Source organism: Topomyia yanbarensis, chromosome 2 (genome assembly GCF_030247195.1).
Source record: "Topomyia yanbarensis strain Yona2022 chromosome 2, ASM3024719v1, whole genome shotgun sequence".
Taxonomy (NCBI): Eukaryota; Metazoa; Arthropoda; class Insecta; order Diptera; family Culicidae; genus Topomyia; species Topomyia yanbarensis.
The window spans coordinates 383,617,225-383,638,426 of NC_080671.1; the positions used below are offsets into that span (position 1 = coordinate 383,617,225).

The 21,202-nt window shown below is 37.6% G+C and overlaps 1 protein-coding gene across 2 annotated transcripts in view; it reads right to left on the reverse strand.

Moving 5' to 3' along the window:
• LOC131684694 (B-cell receptor CD22) overlaps window positions 1-21,202 on the reverse strand; it is a 1,114,748-nt gene that overhangs the window by 435,283 nt on the left and 658,263 nt on the right. For both annotated transcript variants that reach the window (XM_058967793.1, XM_058967794.1), the window contains exon 10: window positions 135-265. In XM_058967793.1, the coding sequence (XP_058823776.1) occupies window positions 135-265 (131 nt within the window). The remainder of the gene's footprint in view (window positions 1-134; window positions 266-21,202) is intronic.

Below are 21,202 nucleotides of genomic sequence, written 5' to 3' on the forward strand. Positions count from 1 at the left end.
CCTAACCACTCAGACGTCCAATAAAAACCAAGCGCCCATCTTTATCGCTTTTCATCGCAATTGAGACGGGGGCTAGCCCACGTTCGAAAGGAACACTGCAAGATAGTTTTCGTAACTAAGGCAATGGTACTCACATTATGCTTCCACACCACTTTGTATGCAGAAGGATTTGCATTCACTTTACATTCAAAGTACACGTCATCTCCTTCCTCGATGTCTTCCGGGTTCATGTTCGTCCCGAGTTCCAGCTTCAACGTGGGAAGATCTGCAATGAGAAGTGGGAAAAGTAATAAAATTGGTGGCATTGTAATCGCTGAGGAGGAGAAGTAGGAGGAGTGCAAGGAAAGTGCAAGTGAAAAACAATCACCCGTAGAGTGGTAGCCCGGAAAAGGTAAACTGAAACCGGAAAGTATCCATATCATTTTCGTAGGATAATGCGAATATCTTGAATCCGGCGGCGTAAAGGGGAACAAAAAAAAACTATCCACGAGTGCCGGCAGTAGCAAGTTTTCTCGCGAGGAGCAAGAAAGAAAAACTTATTCGCATTAAAATTAAATGCTAAAAGGAATTTTTCGTTCGCTCTGCGCGACCCAGTCGGGCATACCGACGAGATATCGTTCAGATACCTATACATATCCGTATCCGATAGCGCTTTCTTTGGATGCTTTCATATTTCTTTTTTTTCCTACGGGTTCAATCACTGCAAAGCGCTCCAGCGGTGCGGAAAATGGATTTTTTCCTGTTCAACATCGATACTCTGTTTTTTGATATGCAACTACGGCCGATTTTCTCAAACAGGCTGGATACTTGGAATTCATCGTTATTTGAGCAAAACACTTCTGAGCAGTTGCTCTAGCTTTCTTACTGTGTGTCTGTGTGTGTGTAAGCTTGTGTTCGAGCGCGTTTCGTCAAAACTGCTGCTATACTTTCAGCTGTTTATTTCTCTCGGATCTTACACCTAGCGAGCCAAGAAGCCGGTGACCCAGAAGCACTTTCCCGGAATTGATATCGAAGCCACTTTCCACTTCTAGGTTGGTGTTTTTCCGCTTTGGTAGAATCGAACCGCAATCAATTTAAATATTTATATTTGCAATGCTTGCAATGGATATTTTGTTTCCCGGCTATTGAGGTTTTTTTTCAGCCGGAATGAGTCAGGTTTAATATTATTCACCATTACGTTGTTATGGTCGATATGATTGTGTCAGATTGATGGTTTTTTGATTTTATATTCATTTCCTCTTAAAATGATGTTCAACGATCCGTTCGGAACTTTTAATACATAATTTGTATTTATCTTTTTTCTGTACTGTCTGGTTGAATATATTCTTCAACGACAAAGTGGAAATTCAAACACTAAATAACAACACAGATAATCCGAGATGTACATTGCCATTCCAACCGACCGCCCCATCGCTGATCAAAGACGCATCGGATCATGGGATCCAGGGAACTGATCCCTTAATTGATACCAATCATCCTAATGTAATTGGAATGTCAGTTATTTTGAAAGATTTTTCCAACGAATTTCGTCACCAACCATCACATCAGACCCTTATACAACCGATCTATTCCTTACCGAACAACGATTTGTGACCCGCAGTGTCGTAAGTACCATCGTCGAAACCCGTAATGCGAAGAGCAAATTCCATCATCTTGTTTTAATCCTGTTTCGTTATTCAATTTTCCCGAACTGTTGGCCGGGGAGCATCATATCTTGCAATCCTACCATCTTCTGCGGAATACTCCACCCCCGGGGGGAGACAGAGCTTCGAAAGAAACAATCTCATCGATGAGTTCGCAATTAAATCAGCATCAACGAGCAAAACGAAAGTGAAAAATAGATATCAGTCAAGTACCGAGCAAGCAGCCAGCCGGCGGTTGTAGGAAGCTGGGAAAGCGAAGCAGTTTGTTAACGGCTGAGCAAACGAAATGGAAAGCGAGAAAATCCCGAAATCCCATAAATGTTATTCCTGTACCTACGGCATTCCGACAATCTGGACGGGTGCGGAATGGGGCTGCCTGCTTGTGCTAGTCGTATTGGCACACGGAGTTATTCCGTCTGTTGGTTTGATCCTAGATTTGAGAACAGAGGAAAATGAAAACAAAAGTCGATAGCATCCTGTCTGGAATCGGATTTTCGTTCGAGCGTTTTGACGTTTTTTTTTGTTTCTCTTGTGACAAAAGGGTGATGGTAGCTAATACATATTTTAGCTTTGTGGAGCAGTTGGATAGACCGGCAATTGAAATGTTGTATGTTATTGACAATACATACACAAATATTTGATATCATTTGTGTCTGAAGATTTTCTTGTTTCAGGGATAAAGAATACGGCTTTATTTTAAAGCTTTTAAATTTGCATATTTCACACTTTTTGAATATGAACTATTTTGTCAGAATTTTCCGCGAACTTGGCAAACTTCATGTCAGGAGTTTGGCTTAAATTTTAGCTATTATTGCGAATTGTACCCCCAAATAGACTCACAGAAAAATAATTTTGTCACACGAAAATATGCTCACACCGCATCTACCATAGTTTGGTTGTTGCGGTGGCTAACAAAAACAACATTTAACGCCCTCTCTAGAAATCTCAGATTTTAATGAAACTTTCTGTACATGACAACTTTGTCACAAAAAGACACTTCGTATACTTTGTTTTTCCAAAAATGATATAGACTGTCTTTTGAAAAGGGCCAAACTTTTTACCATTTTTTTCAAATGGCTATAGTCTAAAATGGCAAATTCTACAAAAGAATGTTGTAGGATTGATTTTTACAAAATTAATCAAATTTTTGAATAAAAATATTGAAATTTTTTTTTCAGTGTATTTTTATCGAAAACTAAACCAATGAAAGTCATAATCATCTCAGAATCCATTTTACCAACTGTTAGTTTCCTGATACATGCAAAAAGTATCAGTGACGACATACCTTTTATTGATAAAATTGTCAAGAAAGTTTGAATTTACGTAAAGGAATACAGCAATGATTTCATTACATCAAACTTATATTTTGGTAGCACATTTTTCAGTAAAATAAACAAGCATAAGTTTGTAAAAATATATTGATAATTGGCGGAGTTATGGCTTTTCCCCGAAATTCTTTTTTATTTAAAAGGTTTTAATAGATCGTCTAAAATCCCAAAACTCAAAAAATGCAGGAAAAAATAATAATTTTTTCTTGCATTCGAAAACGTTTTTAGTAAAAAATCGCTGTTTTAAGCTCTAAAAATTGTATTAAAAAATCTTATCCATGAAACAAAAATTTGTGCATAAAAAGGAATCGTTAAAGTACCAGAAAAATCAAAAACGATCAATTGAAAAAAAAATTAAGAAAATCGATTGAGTACTATGCTATATTTCACCCTAAGGAGGAAAATTGGGTAAACACCAAAATTTCTCACTAGGGCGAAATCTTTTTTTATCGATTGAGTAGTTTTTCGGCAATCGTGATCACGGAAAACCATTTTTAGTAAAACACCATTGCGAAATAATCGAGTTTAAAATTTCAAATTACCACTGCTCTCGGTAGACGAAACGCGCTTGGAAGCGCTGTAACTTTTGATCTATTTCTCGGAGCTCTATAAAAATTTGGGAAAACATTCTCAAGGAGTTATACTTTCAGATAAAGTATTAAAAAATTTCGATTTTATGAAGAATGAAAACGTATGTAACCCCTTAATAAAAATATACTTAGTTGCTAAACTAGACAATATCTTCTCACAAACTGAGATGGTTATGACTTTTATTGGTTTAGTTTTTTATAAAAATACACTTTAGAAAAAAATTCAGTTTGGACAAGGAAAAGTTTTTTTAATATAACTTTTTTTCTTGAAAGTGCCCAACTTGAATTTTTGACGGTAAGTGGGGCACATAATTACATATCTTGGAACAAAATTTCATTCAAATCAAAAATGTTTTTTTTGTAAATCGACTTTAAATTTTTAAAATCGATTTTTTCAGTGTAGCAGTTAATGAAGATTTTTTTCAATATTTTTTTTCAAAAATTAGACAAATTTTGTAAAAATCACTCCCACAACATTTTTTTTTGTAGGAATTGTCAGTTTTAGACTACAGCCATTTGAAAAAAAAATGGTAAAAAAAGTTTGTTTCTTTTCAAAAGCCAGTCTAGCTCATTTTTGAAAAAAAAAACAAAGTATGCAAAACGGTTTTTGTGACAAAGTCTTTATGCACAGAAAGTTTAATTAAAATCTGAGAAGGTACTGCCAACTCTGAATACGATTTGGCGCGAAATTCGTCTATAGGAGAATACTCTTAGTGCTGTTAAAACCAATGTTTTTTTTAATTTCAAAGTGTGTTACGGTAAATTTTTTTTCGTTTATGTTCCGTCGATCTCTGTCCGCACTGAGTGCCTATCACCAACGTTAGCGAGGTAACTGCACAACCAGATATCGGTTCATCAACACATGTGCCGGGACCAACGACGCTATTTCCCTTGCCAAGGAAGGCGTGATACTGTGTTTTCACCTCAGAAAATCAAAACGACCTCGACTGGAATTGAACTCGGAGCCACTTGCCGTCTAGGGTCGAAATTTGATCAAACAACAATGATTAATTTTTCTTATTAAAAATCAATTTTTTTCATTAGTTCATAAGAAAATTAAGCTTTCGGTTGAGCGTCTTTGGAGGGAATTTATTATTCGTGGACATTACGGTTGACAACGCTCTCTATTTAACTAATAGTCGATTGATCCGCTCCAGACCAAGGACGAGGAGATTAGAAATAAGACAGAAGTGAAATCAATGCGAACAACACTCTTAATTCAAGGAATTGTACGAGATTGCGCTGGGCCTGTGGCGTTCGGCTGGTATTCTCATTGGTTCGGAAGTCTTCTTGGCTGGTTTTGGTAAATGTGTGCTCCTACTTGCAAGTTGATCAATTCGGTTGGGTGGAGGACATGTGGATACTACTACTCTTTTGACCGTGGCTATGTTGCTAGTTGAGGAAAGCTAGTACAGGACTGGCTCCTAAAGCGGCTCTTACACGTTTAATATTTTTGTCAATACTAAAGAGTAATGACAAAAGTATTGCACGTGTAATGGAAAAAAATTGTATTGACGATGAGGATTTCAAATGGGATTGAAATATTGTAACAATATCGTCAATACTGGTATTGACAAAAATATTGAACGTGTAAGGGCCGCTTAAGAGATAGTTAATTATTCAGGACTTTGAACTCTGTTTCAGTACTAGCGCCGCATAGTGAGACTTTTCTAAACTAATCTGTTACCGTTGGGTAATCCTCGACCACTTGAGCAACTTTGTTGAAGATACCACCCGTCTAAACTGCCTTAATTTTAAGATGCAGAAATTTAAAGGAAAAATGCGTGCTCACTAGTGTCACCTAGCGGGTAAATCCAAAATATTCTTTACATTGTCAAACAGCACTTGTCCTCCTGGAGAACATTACCGAAAACAGCGTTTTCCTAAATTGTCAGACTTTGGAGATAGATCTACAATGTTTCATTCTCATTAGCGCCGCTTAGTAGGCAAGTTCCGAACTAACTTGTTTGCCTTAGGACAGAGCTCGATCTGTCTATGAATATTGCCAAAGACACCACCCTTCCAAATGATCATGATCTCGAGATACAGAATATGAAAAATATTGCTCACTAGCGCCACCTGGCGGGTCCATTCCACTTTAATTTATCCATAATCAAAGAGCCTTTGACCTCCTCAAGAACTTTGCCGAAAACACCATTTTTCTAAGTTATTAGACTTTTGAGATATATCATTATCTACTACATGCTGAAAGCATTTACGCTCACTAGCGCCGCATAGTGAGAGTATTCTAAACTAATCTGTGACCGTTGGGTAGTCCTCGACCTCTCGAGCAACTTTGTTGAAGACACCACTCTTTTAAACAGCCTTTATATTGAGAAGCAGGAATTGAAAGGAAAAATGCGTGCTCACTAGTGTCACCTAGCGGGTAAAATTGAAATTTTTCTATACATTGTCAAACACCACTTGTCCTCCTGGAGAACTTCACCAAAAACAGCGTTTTCCTAAATTATCAGACTTTAGAAATATATCCTTAATCTTAAAAAAGTTTTCTTCGCATTAGCGCCGCCTAGTGGGCGAGTTCTGAACTAAATTGTTCGCCGGGGGACAGAGCTCGACCTGCCTATGAATATTGCCAAAGACACCATCCTTCCAAATATTAATGATCTCGAGATATGAAAAAAGCTCCCTAGCGCCTTCCAGTTTAATCTTTCCATAATTAAGTAGCCTTTGACCTCCTCGAGAGCTTTGCCGAAAACACCATCTTTCCAAGTTATTAGACTTTTGAGATATATCATAACCTACCATATGCTGAAAGCAGCTACGCTCACTAGCGCCGCATAGTGAGAGTATTCTAAACTAATCTGTTACCGTTGGATAGTCCTCGGCCTGTCGAGCAACTTTGCTGAAGATAGTACTACTCTATCTAATCCCGATGTTGAGATATAGAATTATTTTAACATGTGTTGAATATTTGCATTAGCACTAGCGTCGCTTGGTGGAGCAATTGCGAGTTATACTTTCTACCATCCAGAAGCTCTGGACTTCTTTTACAAATTCCCCGAAGACACCACCTTTCAAAATATTCAGGGCCTCGATAAATTTTTTCATTGAATCCATTTGATGATAGTCGATTTTACGACGAGAGGTTCGATTTATTTACTCTTTCTTCATAGCACCCCTGGCGGCATAGTTTTCAACTAATTGGATACCCTACGACTCTAAGTTGTAGGCCCGAGTGAGTACAACAACTTTGCCAAAGAAAGTATGGTGCTACATGTTGACGCGGACGAAATAATCGGCCACAGCCCCAATTAGTCGAAATCCCGTAAACTATGGGTATCCTACAACGCGGGTACCGCGCAGTAAGAATCCGCGCAGTAGGAAGCCGCGTTGTAGGAATCCGCGTAGTAGGAGACAAGACTGTACACATATTTTGTCACACCTAATGGCAGCCTTAACTTTCAAACGAACAACACGTAGCACTATTACTGCATTTTGATGTACGGAATATATTCCATCGGGCACACACGGAGAATATTTCGAAATCTGTCACGACTCGTTAGAGTTTACGAAGCGTGAAATTACTATTGATGCTGCTGACGGCTTTGGTGTATACTGACTAGCGGTTGGTATACAGTAGTTGTCGTGTAGGGAAATCAGAGCTACAACCAAAATCCTTATCCTTCATAGCAGGACTTTGTTTGCCAACCGAGACGAATACTGTTTTGTGGTCCCTGTGAAACAAATGGCGATTATTTATTTGTGTGGTTACTAAGTATTTACCTAAATATATCCTTAGGCACAGCTCGATCATATGTTTTGGTTACTCATATTTTGCAATACAAATCAAAATAATGATGAATTTATGAAGAAACGATTGGTTATACACCTTCGAAAGCTGTTCAACCTGAAATACAACCTGATTTACAATCGTCACGAGACAAAAGGTTTATGGTACTCAGCAGAGAAAACAATTGAAGTTGGCAGACATGCACAAAACTACATTCAAAAGAGAAAGTTCAACCCTTCCAATCAGAAAGACACAAGACTCTGTGGTAAAATGTTTCCAGATTGAGTCCTAACTTTACACAGCTTTATGTTGCCTTTGTGGCCGGTTCGGTTCTTTTTCCTCCATTCACAGAATCTACGTTTGCTCACTTATAAGTTCAATCTCCATTGCAGCATAGTTTTTTTTTTCTTCCGTTCGATTCTCCCCAGCTGGGAAAGATTCGGCTGGAAACGGATTCCACAGCACAAAACATGCCACGACAATAGATGCTATAGTAGGTACCTACATTCGTTTATGAGTCGGATAGCGAACTCTGTGGGCAGATACACACAGAGATGATGGGATTATATTACCCCCATAAGCGAACCTCACATCCTGTGAAAAAAGGGAATAAATCTGGTCGGGGAAAATTGAACGAAGCTTTTTTTTCTTCTTCTTCGGACGATAAAAGGGAAGAATATTTTTCGAATTTTTTAACCCTTTCCTGTTCGTTTGCAGCTACCCGGTAATAGGGTTACGGAATGAAAATGTGCGAGCTCAATTCGGGGAATTATGTTTTGAAACTGGTTGCTTTGATCTGTTGATTGGCAATATAGATGGAAAGAATGTTTTGAAATTACTGTGTTACTTTTAACACAAGGAAATAGCCCAGGATGCAATCGAATTATTGCTCAGAACGATAGGTTTTCGTGGAGGAATTTATCTTGGTAAAACGGCTACACAATTCTGATAGAATTTGATGGCAATTTAGAAAGTTCAAAGTTTGGTTTTTACTTCAAAGAGTGTTCGTAAAATGCTCAAATTTGTAAATTTATTGAATGTGAGTAAAAATTAGAAAAATTGAGCAATGCATATTATTTGTTTACATCTGTTATGTTTACTAGCTCTTCATGTGATACTTTCAGTCATGCCGTTTCAGAGTATGGGGCAAATTTCTAATTTGGCAGGCGATTTATAAATGCGGAAAAAAGGCAAAGCAAAGCCACAATGCTACAGGACAATTGCAGAGCTAGCGCAACCGTAATACTGGCCACTAACAGTTCTTCCTAGCTGCGGTTCGAACATACGACGATTGGCTTATGAGACGGCTTACCTTCTATCGCCGGATCAGGGCATTTCGAAAAATATGCGTTCCTTCAGTTACTTCTGGTACAATATGCAGAGAAATAGGGAGAACTGGTTTAATTCGGAGCCTCGGCCGATTCGGACCCTCAGCAGTTTCTCAGACATGGTGCTACCGCGTAAAGCATCTTTATCATTTGTTGTCATATATCTCAGGTATAACATACTGAATTTAGCGATTAGCATTCGTCGCCTGTATGGACTAATGGCAGCTGTTATTTTGGAATGTTCTACCAGATCAGAAATATCTTGGATGAACTGGCACGTGACCCATGTTGTTCGAATATTTGTGTCTTGCCATGTCGTCTTAGCACTTTTCTAATATGAAGACCCATAATCGGATTCACAAAGATCACGCGAATGATACTCAGCTCACTGAGTAGTAGCCATAAGGTAAACGGTGAACGGTAAACGGCATGGCTCGGACCCCGGTTGGTGCCGCGGAGAGGTAAGGGATAGGAGCACTGTATCAGACGTGAATGGCGACATAGTTTGGCCTCATTATGCACATCAATACAGGGGTGGCATTACGCATCTCGAATCGATCAAAATTCTATCGACTCGAGCTTGTTTTGCATTATGTATTTCGAACCGAGCTCGAAAGAAAATGTTCGTTCGAGTTCGTTCGAAGAAGTACTAGATTACCGAGAAGTGTTGGCATTATGGAACCATAACAATCGAACTCGAAAGCGACTCGAGTCGAACGTATTTACTCGATAGTTTTATTGCTGTCGACTGTCGTTCGAGATTATGATTTGTGTTTTTATTTCATGTCATTCTTTAAATTGGTTAACAATCGTAATACTTAGAGGATATAAAATAACCAAAAGGTGTAAAAAGCTCCCACGTACTTTGAGCTACTTTATGTTATATCTATTTTCACCATCAGGAACATACTTTTTTTGGAAAAAGTATTACTAAATATTGCTAATAAATTATCCTACAGCAAGTAATAATAAAAAAGTGTTAAAACAAATCGATGGAGCACCTTGACTTGTCTAATCGCTATTTGATAGATGTATAGAATCACAATCATTCTTGATTTCAAAGTGGTGATTTTATATTCTAATTGATGCATTTGTTCCCGACTATACCTCAATTGTTTTCAATATCACAGTAATGCCTTGAATTCAATACCATAATGTACATTTTATACACCAACAGAATTAGGTGTTATATTGTTATTTGTATTAAATGCATGAAAATACAGAATATTATCTTATATAGCGAGGAACTTTTAATCAAATTGAATTACTAACAAATTTGAATGCATCAACCGATTAAAAATTATACCATCCATAATTTCTGGAAACACTTCATTTTGATTATAACAAAATAATTAACTAACAAGTACACGGAAAACCCCGCAAACACGAAAAAGAAATTTTTGTCTTGACTATAGAGTTCTATGCAAATGATTTCACTCACACTACTTGGGGGTTTGTTTTCCTCCAGCTGTCATATATAAAACTGTCAGCCAATTTAAACATTTGAATTAGCTCTCCTAAAGTATTTATAATGGTGTTGAAATGCTCTATGTCGCTGTAAAACTTATTCGGGAGACGTAGAATTTCGGTTGGTCTGATTCCATCATGAAAATAATCCGACCAAAAATGTGTTTTCGATTTGTTTTCCTCCATCTATGACAGGTGAAGGAAAATAAACCGTTGAACACACTAATAGACTTACAGATTGTCAAGTTCTCTATTTCAACTAAAAGTGGCAATTTTAACGAACTAGTTTTTAAACTTTTGCGTCATCAATTGCTATAAAAATTGTTGCTTTTGGAAGCTATCAGTTTCCTGAAAAAACCCCGAAAACCAAAATTTTAATGCAAAATTAGCTATTTTTATTGAAAAGGGCAGTTTGCTCGCTATGATTATGGTCCAAAAGATTTGATAAAAGCGGTTTCTGCAGATAATACATTCCATCATGCGACTGAGGTCCGAATAAGAGACACTACCAGCTAGGCCTAGGGGCAGATCATTTGTGATGCATTTTTAAAAATCAGCTAAAAAAACTGCAATTTTGTTTACACTGAAAAAAATTCCTAAGTGGAATTAAAATTATCATACGATGAACAAAATCCTTCGTTTTCTGCAACGAACCATTTTCGTGCATTGTAAATAGTTCGATTCGTCTAATTGACGAACTGAAAAAATGGCAAGATGAGCGAAAAGTTGAGTAGTTTTACATATTTAATGTACGGGTTATTTCACGTCAAATTTTCAACCACAATTTTAATTCCTACCAAAAAGTTTTTTTGCGTTATTGGCATAAAATAATTGACATCTTTTTTTTTTGTTTTGGCTGAATACGATAGATTTTTTGCAAGTTATGAGTTTTTGAATTTTATGAATTGGACCATTTTTCATCCACTGATAACTCGGAAACTCTTAGTTGTACGGAAAATTTTATTAATAATAAAAAGTGCGTTTTCGAATGAGCTCACCAATAAAAATCCGATATAGTTTTTTGTTATTTATGTTATGAATTCTGCAAATACTAGATACATTGCAAAAACAAGCTTGGACCAAAAAGTTTTTTATTCTATGAAAACATTTATAAGTATATTGACAACTTTATTACTTTACGAGATATTTCAATTAAAGCTGGCCCATAACATAGCGTTTAATGTAAAATTGCCCTTTTTAATGTTATAATTGTAATATCTCGTAAAACATTTTGAGATCCACTGCAAAATTTTTACTCAATATTTTTAACATGATTTTTATTATTTTAAAAAAAATAAGCAAAAAAAATTGATCCAACTTTTGAAAAAATCTCAATTTTTCTGGCAAGCTCATGCGAAAATGGAACTTTTTAAATTTAATATTTTTTTCCATGCATCAAATACTTTCCGTGCTATCAGCGACTGAAAAATGTTCAATTTTTCTAACTTCAAAAGTTGAAAGCTCATACCTTGAAGTAAATATTATACTCAGCCATAACAAAAATACCTGTCAAATATTTTTAGCTAAAGAATGCAAGAAAAAAGTTTGGAATGAGCTAAAATTTTATTTGTAAATTTGACGTTGATTGGCCAGTACGGTGTATAAAAGTTATCATCGATGTCTAAACTATTTTTCGTGAATGAAACGAAATGATTTGTTCTTTTATCAATTGTTTTATATAGTAGAAATATTTTTGGAAAGGGTGAATTTATTTTTCGCACATGAAAAGAAAAAAAATCGTTTTTCTATATTACATCGGATCTTTTTGGATCGATGTTTGACAACATCGATTTTATTTTAAAGTGCTCACCCCTATTGTGTACTAGAAAAAAATTGTTATATTTGCGGAACTTATCCATATATATTTCGATAACAATCAACTAAAAACTAAATAAATTAAAACAATTCCTATATTTTACCAAAGTTGGTTTTATGAAACTTATTCGTAGCAGAATTAAAAATATTTTTTCTCAGTGTATACTCTTATTTGACAGTTTGCGCTCGAACAGGCAGACGAAATCTAGTACCGCAAGCTAACAAGCTCGAACGCTTGGTCGAATGCGATACGTAATGCCGCAATTTAGTCGAAACGACTTCAAAACGTTTCGAATCGAGTCATTCGAATCGAGATGCGGAATGCCACCCCAGCTTTGTCAACCATTTTCTCCTCTTATCTGGTAGGCGAAATTTCCAGAAAAGCCATAACTTTGCTTTGTTATTCTAAACATTAATTAACATTGTTAGACAGCTTTAAAATCGTCCAATCTTTTCAGAAATCCTTATTTGTAGTACAAACAACCGTCTGCATGAGATATACGAAATAAAATACCAATCTCTAGGAACATTTTTATCGAATATACCGTCATGTTACCATAACAATTTTCGACGTGCACTTGTATTGCTTTATTATCGTTCCAGTATCCTGGCTTCATTATTATACTGTCAAAATTCATACATGAATATACCATACGAATCTCATCGCATTTCACTTCTTCAGAGCCAAATACCAGACGAATGAAGAAGCACTTAATGCGTCATTCGAATGGATTCCGTTTCTTGAAGTTCAACACCGTCCACCTCCACGGGAAACCGTGCAAATATTATTGCGTTAATATTCAAAACAAACGATAATAAATCGCATACGAAAGCATGCTCCGCTGGAGTTAAGTACAAACCATAAATTTCCAGCCGACGCCGACGTCAACGATGGCGGCCGGCGGCGGCGTTGAATTCGACTTTGCATTGTTGCGCTAGCGTCGTAGGTTGAATGTCACCGAATTCGAGTATGTCACAGAGAGATATGTACATATTTCGTATTTTCACCGGTCGGGTCGGGTTGTACAATCTCTGTTCAGCGTGAATATGATTTGCGGTTTTACTTCCTCCGATCATCCTCCATTGCGGTAACCTCTACAGGGGACAGATGAGTGGAAGCAAATTGAGAAATTCGGATATATGCTCCTGCCTGGATGGATGCCGAAATCAGTACCCTACACGTACACACGTCGGTTTAGGGCCGTCGTCGGTTGTGGTGGGCGGGGATGACAGATGAAATTTGGCACGAGAAAAGTTTTTGAAATGGCGTACGGAATGTAATTGGTCGTGAATTGAAACAGATTGATGCTAGGGGAGGTATAACTTTCTGAAGTTTGAACCTTTCGTGAGCTGTAGTACAGATTGATCACAATTATTCCCACGCAGTTTGGCCTACAGCGAAATAAGAAAATACTTCTTTCATTTAATCTTTTTATGAATTTTGTTGAACAATTTTGGGATAACAACATTTCTTCAAAAGAATTAAAATTCTCTCTGGTTGCCTCATTTAGAAGATTGAAATAAACACGTTGAAATTGTATCACTTTCAGCCAATCGCGCTGAAATACGAAAAGCTGACAATTGTCTATTGTCTACTAATTTAACTCTATTAGATTCTGCTGTGCTCGCGCAAAACAATCGACTCGACACTAAAATTCTGAAGAACGACTCCCGCAGAGCAGCATAATCTCAATTTTCCGTCTGTAAAACTTTTCCTTCAATTTCCTGAAAACAATAACGAGAAATTCAACATGCACGCAGCATTTATTTTTTTTTCAGGTCTCATGTTTTACTCGCAAAATAATGGAAAGATGCACTCGCGCGCGCCTCGCAATGAGCATCACAAAAGCGGCATTCCTCGTATGTGTGCGCGCCACCACCCGCCATGCGCTCTCTCTCTCTCCCACCCTTCGCGTGAGAAAAGTTTCAAAGAACCACTTTATGCTTTCCGTCATTCTCGTTGAAAGATTTTCCTTGTTTCACAAAAGAACCCGGAACAATCTTCCGGCTCATCCCCTGTTTGTCCTGCCCCGCACGGCGCGGCGACAGGCTGCCCGAGCTCAGCGCCCGGATAAAGAAAAATCCGGTTCGTCACATCTAGGTTTCTACCGTAGTTTTTTTTCTTCTCGTTTCGTGCTAGGAAACAAAGCGGCGGCAGGCCCGTAGCTAGGATTTTGTTTCGGGAGGGGCTTAAAAATTATTGCATTAATGTATTAATTCTGATGACTTGAGATGTTTACTGGAAACTGAACGTAACTATGAAAAGTTCTTAGCGAAAACAATTCCAAGTTAGAAATTTCTCTAGTTACAAAAATGAATATTCAAGAATTCAAAGTATTTAGGGCTGCTTGAAAATACTACGCATTCTAGACTACACCGTTTACAAGATGTAGAAGACGCTAAATTGGAATGAGTAGAAAATAATCCAAAAGCCCGAAACTTTTCACGCATTTGCTAATCAGGAGAACGAAACCAACCTCAAGGTTGTCTCCATGGATAGGAATATATCAGTGTGAAATCCAAGTTTACCGTTGCAAAGAATGTCCGAACAAAGTGAATGTCGAAATTTGCTTCAAATCTTCTGATAAGGCAGGGGATTTGTAGATGCGGAAAATAGGTTCAACTCCTATTTTCATGATCAGGCATCTTGCTACTATTACTAGTTCTGTGACTTTATCCGAAGTTTGCTTCTGATAAAATCCTTTATGAAATTTTCAATTTAAATGATACTGAACATGTCGTAATCATAACAATCCTGAGAAAAACACATGTTGTTTCATTTGACTCTCGTGGGGATTGAGTTAAAGACTATCTTCGGCAATATTATCAGGCAACTGAGAATAACTATCTATTTATCTATTTAAGTAGATTCTTTTTAAGTACTTTTTATATAACTGGACTTACGAATTAAAAATAATGTAGACTGATTTTCCTAGATCCCTGAAGTTATAGTAAAAGTCAAAATGTAAAGTGAGTGCAAAAAACTACTGATTTCACTACAATGCAAGAATAAGAACCTTATCTCTATTGACTTTCAGCAATCTTGCAAAACCGTTGGAACTTGACAAGACTACCTAGATAAAGTAAATATTATATTTGAACAATTGAAGGTTTTATTTCGGAATTCATGATTTAATCTACTAATAGGAACTACCCAGAATTTAATCTAGCTGAGCGAAACTGCTCAGAACTTGTTCACTTATCGAAAGAAAATTGCTTAGCACTGATTAGTAAATGTTTCTAATTTACGTAAAATATCGTAAATATAACATTGATGACACGACCAAAATAACTAGAAACTATAAACATAGGTGAGTTTAATAATTTCAGCATCCTTGATTCCGACACATGGAAGAGAACACATCGCACTTACCGAATTTGCTTTGTTTTAGAGTTATCTGTTTTTAAATTACAGCAAATTATCCGTTTCCTGTCAAACTATTGCAAAACTTTTTGTCAATTCGTTAAATAAATGTGTGGACACTAATCTGCTCAATAATTGGTGTGTTTCTGAATAAAAATAATTAGCTATTGATTTTTTTACAATCATCGTCAAGATTGGAAGAGATGTATGACTTCTTGAAGAAAACTGTAATGTTTGTCTGATTACAGGCTTGTTTTACCACTATTTGGGAAAAAGTTTCAATTAAAATTGTTGCACCTAACGCATCAAAGTTGTACGGATAACGAAGACGAAATGAGAAGATCAGAGCGCAATTCCGAAAGCACTCGTGTTGAGTGAATAAAAAAGATCGAAGAGTGATCTTGAACCGATTTCGATTGGTTGATTTTTTTCCTCTCTTTTCTCTCTTATTTAAGATTATTTCTCTCATTTTATTCCATGACGAGCAAAAACAGAACGAAAGACTGTCACATGCTAAAGACATGAAATCGAAACACTTATCCCAATTTATTGGCTTATAGATTCAATCAGTCCCAACATTTTAGTCGCTCTTCGTGATTGCCTATTGTTTTACCACTTTTTGACCCGTTCAGTTTTAAAAGAAGTTTCTTTTATACGTTTGTTGCAGATATCACGGATTTACGGATAACAGTTTATTAGTACGGAACGAATTCCTCGTAATAGTGAAATGAAGCGTCAATAAAAATGGGCACATATGTAATTTTTTACATTCATGAAAAAAATCAGGGAAAAAGTTATTAGCAAACAAATGCGGAAAGAAAAATCGGCCAATCAAGCCCATGGCTGGGGTAGGTTGGCCGAGTTTGGTAAAATAAGATAAACACGTCAAATGTATCAGTGGAAAACTTTTAATTCAAAAAAACATCGTTTTTTCGTATAAATAAAATCCACTGTTTACTTTTTAGTCTTTTTAACCTTTTTAAACTTAGTTTTGGCAGCTTTAGTGAACTTTTTACCAGCTTTCGCTGATTTTTTCCTCCGCCAGCGTACGGTTACGTTTGATTTCATTTTTCTGCTCCTCCAATACAGCTTTTATTGGGGAATCGGTTAAAATTTGAGTCGATCGGCGTTTACGACCTTGCCACTTCTTCGAATCACATAGTGCACTCGCCTTGGGAAGAGGTCTGACGTCTTCAGAGAGGCTTGCATCTGTAGCAGATTCTATGCTAATGGACGAGTTTTGTTCGAGGTTGGGTCGATCTGTGACAAATCCTGCCAGAAACTCCTCAGGAGGAAAAATTTCAGGATTGAAGCGGCACAGACACAGGCGCCGGAGACTCTGAAACCTGCTAGGCATTTAATGCATAAAATATCAGAATCAACTTCTTTATAAACAATTTCCGACTTTTAATGATTCTAATCTCTTATTTCTATTTGGTAATAATTTTAAATTATTTTTATTACTTATTTCTCGTGTATATTTTTCTTTATAACCATCAATATTAGTATAACATCAAATTTTGCTTTGAAAAAGGTTGGCATTTCACAAATATCAAAGTGCACATTACTCTACACTAAATTTACAACTCGGCCAACTAGCCCCGCACAGAACTCGGCCAACCTACCCCAATGTATATTTTCGAGAACAATCACGATTTACAAAAACAAATATAAGGGTACACTGGTAACCGTTATACTATTTTGTTGGGTTTTGAATACCCTTTCCAGCAGTACCAAGTTATTGGAAATCGAATGTAAATTGATTCACGTTACGCATATTATTTTTCAGAAACAGAAATTTACTCACCAGTGCCGAAAAAAGAATAAACGTGCTCCTGTACAAACGACAGCACCAAAACACCTGAAATTACGTCGGTACATTGGTGACCTAATACCCCACCAAAATCACTATAGATGTCGCTACTGCGCATAATAGCCTTTTCATAAAAGGCACTCGGTCAACCTGCCCCTTCGGCCACCCAGCTCCGGTCACCTCTATTGCGTTAAAATGACGCGAAACAAAAACTGCCTTCTCGGATGAATAGTTCTCAGAAAAATTGAAATATTTTTTGTGAGGCACAGTACAAAGTACAGAGTGCACAGTGTGCATTGACCTAACACAGAAATTCAAAATTTGTGCAATTGAAAAACTTATCATTTAAAAATAACAAACGGGGTCGTGGGTCTTTTATATATTTCCTTATGTAAACAATAGAAATAATATAACTAGTTTAAATGGTTGTCCGGCAGATATCGCGCAAGCGCTTAGCCATTGCACGTGGAAACCTGTTTACGAGGCGAGGGAATATTTTTTCCTCACCAACTAGGTTTTGGGAGGGGGGAATGTTCACTTCTATCTTGCTATTGAACATTTGCGTGTCATCATCGTATTGCTGCCTTTATGTTCGCGAATATCTGATTTCTTCCTTGCTTCTCGCCCTCAATAATTGCCCTTCCGAATGGATTCCATTTCCCCCAAAAGTGACATTAATCTGCGAGTAAGCGGTATCCGATCTTGTAGCGGAACATTGATTTTCTCATCGTCCGTATATGGGAGGATCATAATTATAGCATTATCACACACAACCATGTGTTTTAAGTTGTTCGAAATGAATGGTTTCGTCTGGGCTAATTTGTTGAGCGGTAAATACCTGACATGGTAGAACTCGATAAAGGCTGCTTCCGGAAGTCTAACCTCCATTTACACCTTCAGGAAATGTTCCACATTATGAATGTTCGGTCCTATGCGAATCATCAATAATTTTATAATCATCGTATTTGGCTGAAGCACCACTTGTTGCTGCTGCTACTCACTGATCTCGGCAGATTACTACAGCAACAATTATAGTAACAGTTTCTTTTATTCTTCAGATAAGGTACACAATATAAAAGTTACTATTTTTGTCGTTCGCTTCGCACTGGCTCGAGCAAAGGCATAAAGCACACTGAATTTCATGACCATTGCCTTTGGTTGTTTCGAAATAGCCTTCTTCAACTTTTTCTCAATAATTTGTTCATGCCAAATGAGCAACAACCGGTTTTTACAATTTATTTTTGAAAAATTTCGGGAGGGGCTTTAGCCCCCTAGCCCCCCCTCTGGCTACGTGCCTGAGCGGCGGGTGGGTGCTTCGCTTTCCGCGCTGCACATAGATGTGAGATTGCTTCAAAAATTTTATTATGATTTACATGTAGCATAAAGGAATTTATTATCAACCGGGTAGACTATATGGACTTGGTTCAGAACAAGCGAACTGTTTCAAGAAAGCAGAAACACCGCATTACTGTGTTTGTTAGTAGATTTTGGGAAGTGGTTGCGGAAGAAGTTGATCTATGCTCCGGGATGGCGGGGATGAAACTTGATATGGGTGCTTTCCTTTCAGGAGGGAGAACCCTCGAAGGTTCTATTTCGGTGGGAAACTGTGTTTTATGAACATTGGTAGACTATATTTTTGGAATGACACAATGGAGGGACGATTTGGGTAGATAAATTATGAATAACGCGAATACCAAAAGTGGCTTACTTGGAAATTAGATCTGAAGCTTTTTTCTATCTATTCAACTTTCTAAAAGAGTGTCATTTTATTTTTAAACTTATATTTAGCTTCTGGCAAACTTGAATTTCTCTGCAGTTGATGTCAACGAGTGTCTTATTCTTAGGTATATCTACAGGTTCCAGGGTGAAGCGTTCTTTTAGAAGACCGTACACTATACCCAAAAACCAATCTGGTTGGAACGACTTACATTGATGCAAATATCATTTGCAGAAACTGTAAGTACTATGTTACTGTGGAAAATATCGAAGTTTGATCGCTTTGTGGCACCTATTTATCATGTCTGATTGAGCTTGCTTGATATGCCAAACGGAGTTTTGCAAGGAAGTCACCTAGGGCCGTAAATTTTCATTTTATTCATAAACGACCTTTGCACTCGTATCAAATCAGGAAAACTTTTCTTTGCCGATGATTTAAAGATTTTTCGTTCCATTGCTTCTGGATTTGATTTTGCTGCACTTCAAAATGACGTACTTATTATTCAACAATGGTGCCTGTTGAATGGTATGCAGGTAAACGATGACAACTTTTAGTTGATAAGTTTCAGGCGATCGTCCACTCTATTCCATAATGAGTACTTGCTTCACGGCCACGTCATGAAAAGAGTGGACTCCATTCATGATGTCTTAATGCTAAACTTATTGCTAACAGTCAAATCGTTAAAAAATTTGATTAAAATAATAATACAGTGATAAAAAAAACAACAATGAAGGAATCAGCCGAAATTAGCTGGTCCGTTGAAGATCTGTGAAATAGTAGACGTAGAGTTGGGCGAGACAAATTAAAGTCGAAAGCTGATGCGACCCGGTTGAAGATCCTTTGTAGGCCAGTAATGACCCCGTACATGCTATAATTAGTGCGTCGAAATGGCAGTAACGGAGCATGAGGTTGTTACGCGTTGTTCGAGGTGCGACATTTATGTTAATTTGCTCCATCAGCAACGAACAATGCCCTTGCTGTATTCCTTTGATCAAGGAGGGGTTCCAAACTAATCAGCTGGCACCAGCTTTCGTAACTTGGCAGACGGACGGGATCTCTCCACGGCAACTTACGAAGCACAAAACGTAAAAAGCGTCGTTGCACGGACTCGATTCTCTTAACACCGTTGTTATAGTTTGAGCTCCAAACTTCGCAGCAGTACTTCAGGATTGACCGCGACAAAGAGCAGCGCTTTGAGACAAAATATGTCCGTAAAATTTTTCGCTATCCTGAAGATGCATCCTAGCATTAGAGATGCTTTGCTAACTGTATATGAGGCATATTGTTTAAACGTGAGTTGCGAATCTAGTATCACTCCTAGATCCTTCACCTGACTAACGCGTTCGATTTCAGTATCCAGTAGACGGTAGTTAAAACAAACCGGGTCTTTTTTTTCGTGAGAACGATATCACCGAGCACTTCTTTGGATTTACACACATACGGTTCGTGTTACACCAGTCAGCGAAGGTTTCAAACTGTCGTTGCAGTAATCTACAATCTTCAGTAGAGCGGATGAGAAGAAACATCTTGAGATCGTCTGCGAAGGACAGACGTGGAATCGTCAGAACTAGATGAACGTCGTTGAAGTAAAGCAGAAACATTAGCGGTCCCAAGTGACTTCCCTGGGGTACTCCTGACGTAGAAGTAAATGTGGATACCTGACAATCTCCAATGACAATTATTATTTCTAGACCTGAAATGTATGATTGAAACAACTGCAACAGACTATCGTTCATTCCAAATCTCTCCATTTTAGCGATTGTTATGTCATGGTTCACTTTGTCAAAAGCGACAGATAGGTCTGTATAGATAACATCGCTTTGAGCGCGACGTTCCATACTCTGTTATATAGGATGTTGGGCAAAGCAGGTTAGTGCTGTGAGCCTGAAGAGGTTCCATAATCACCAGCTCGAACAAAGACAGCACTCAAGTAATTCCCCGGCAATTATTGACGTCTCGCTAACTACCTTTTTTATGGACTGGGAACATATTCGCCGACTTCCAGCAGGATGGAAAGATGCCACTGCCAATAGATGCTCTAAAAATGCTAAGAAGTGGAGTCGCTAAAACGTCGATGTGCCTTTTCAAAAGTACTGAAGGGAAGCCATCGGGTCCCGGATTGAAAGACGATTTTAACCGAGAACAAGCTCTGGTAATTATTGTTTCATTGACATCGATAGCACTTAGAGTTTGGCTCACAACCGGAACTTGACTAATAGCGACTTCAATTTGATCAACTGTTAAGGCCTCATCCGTGAACACATTCGCGAATTTCTCCGAAAAAAGTCTGCACATATCTTGGGTTGTGGTAGCTGTGCGGCCGTTGAAAGTCATAGACGACGGCAGTCCGGATTCCTTGCGCTGCTCATTCACATATTTCCAGAAA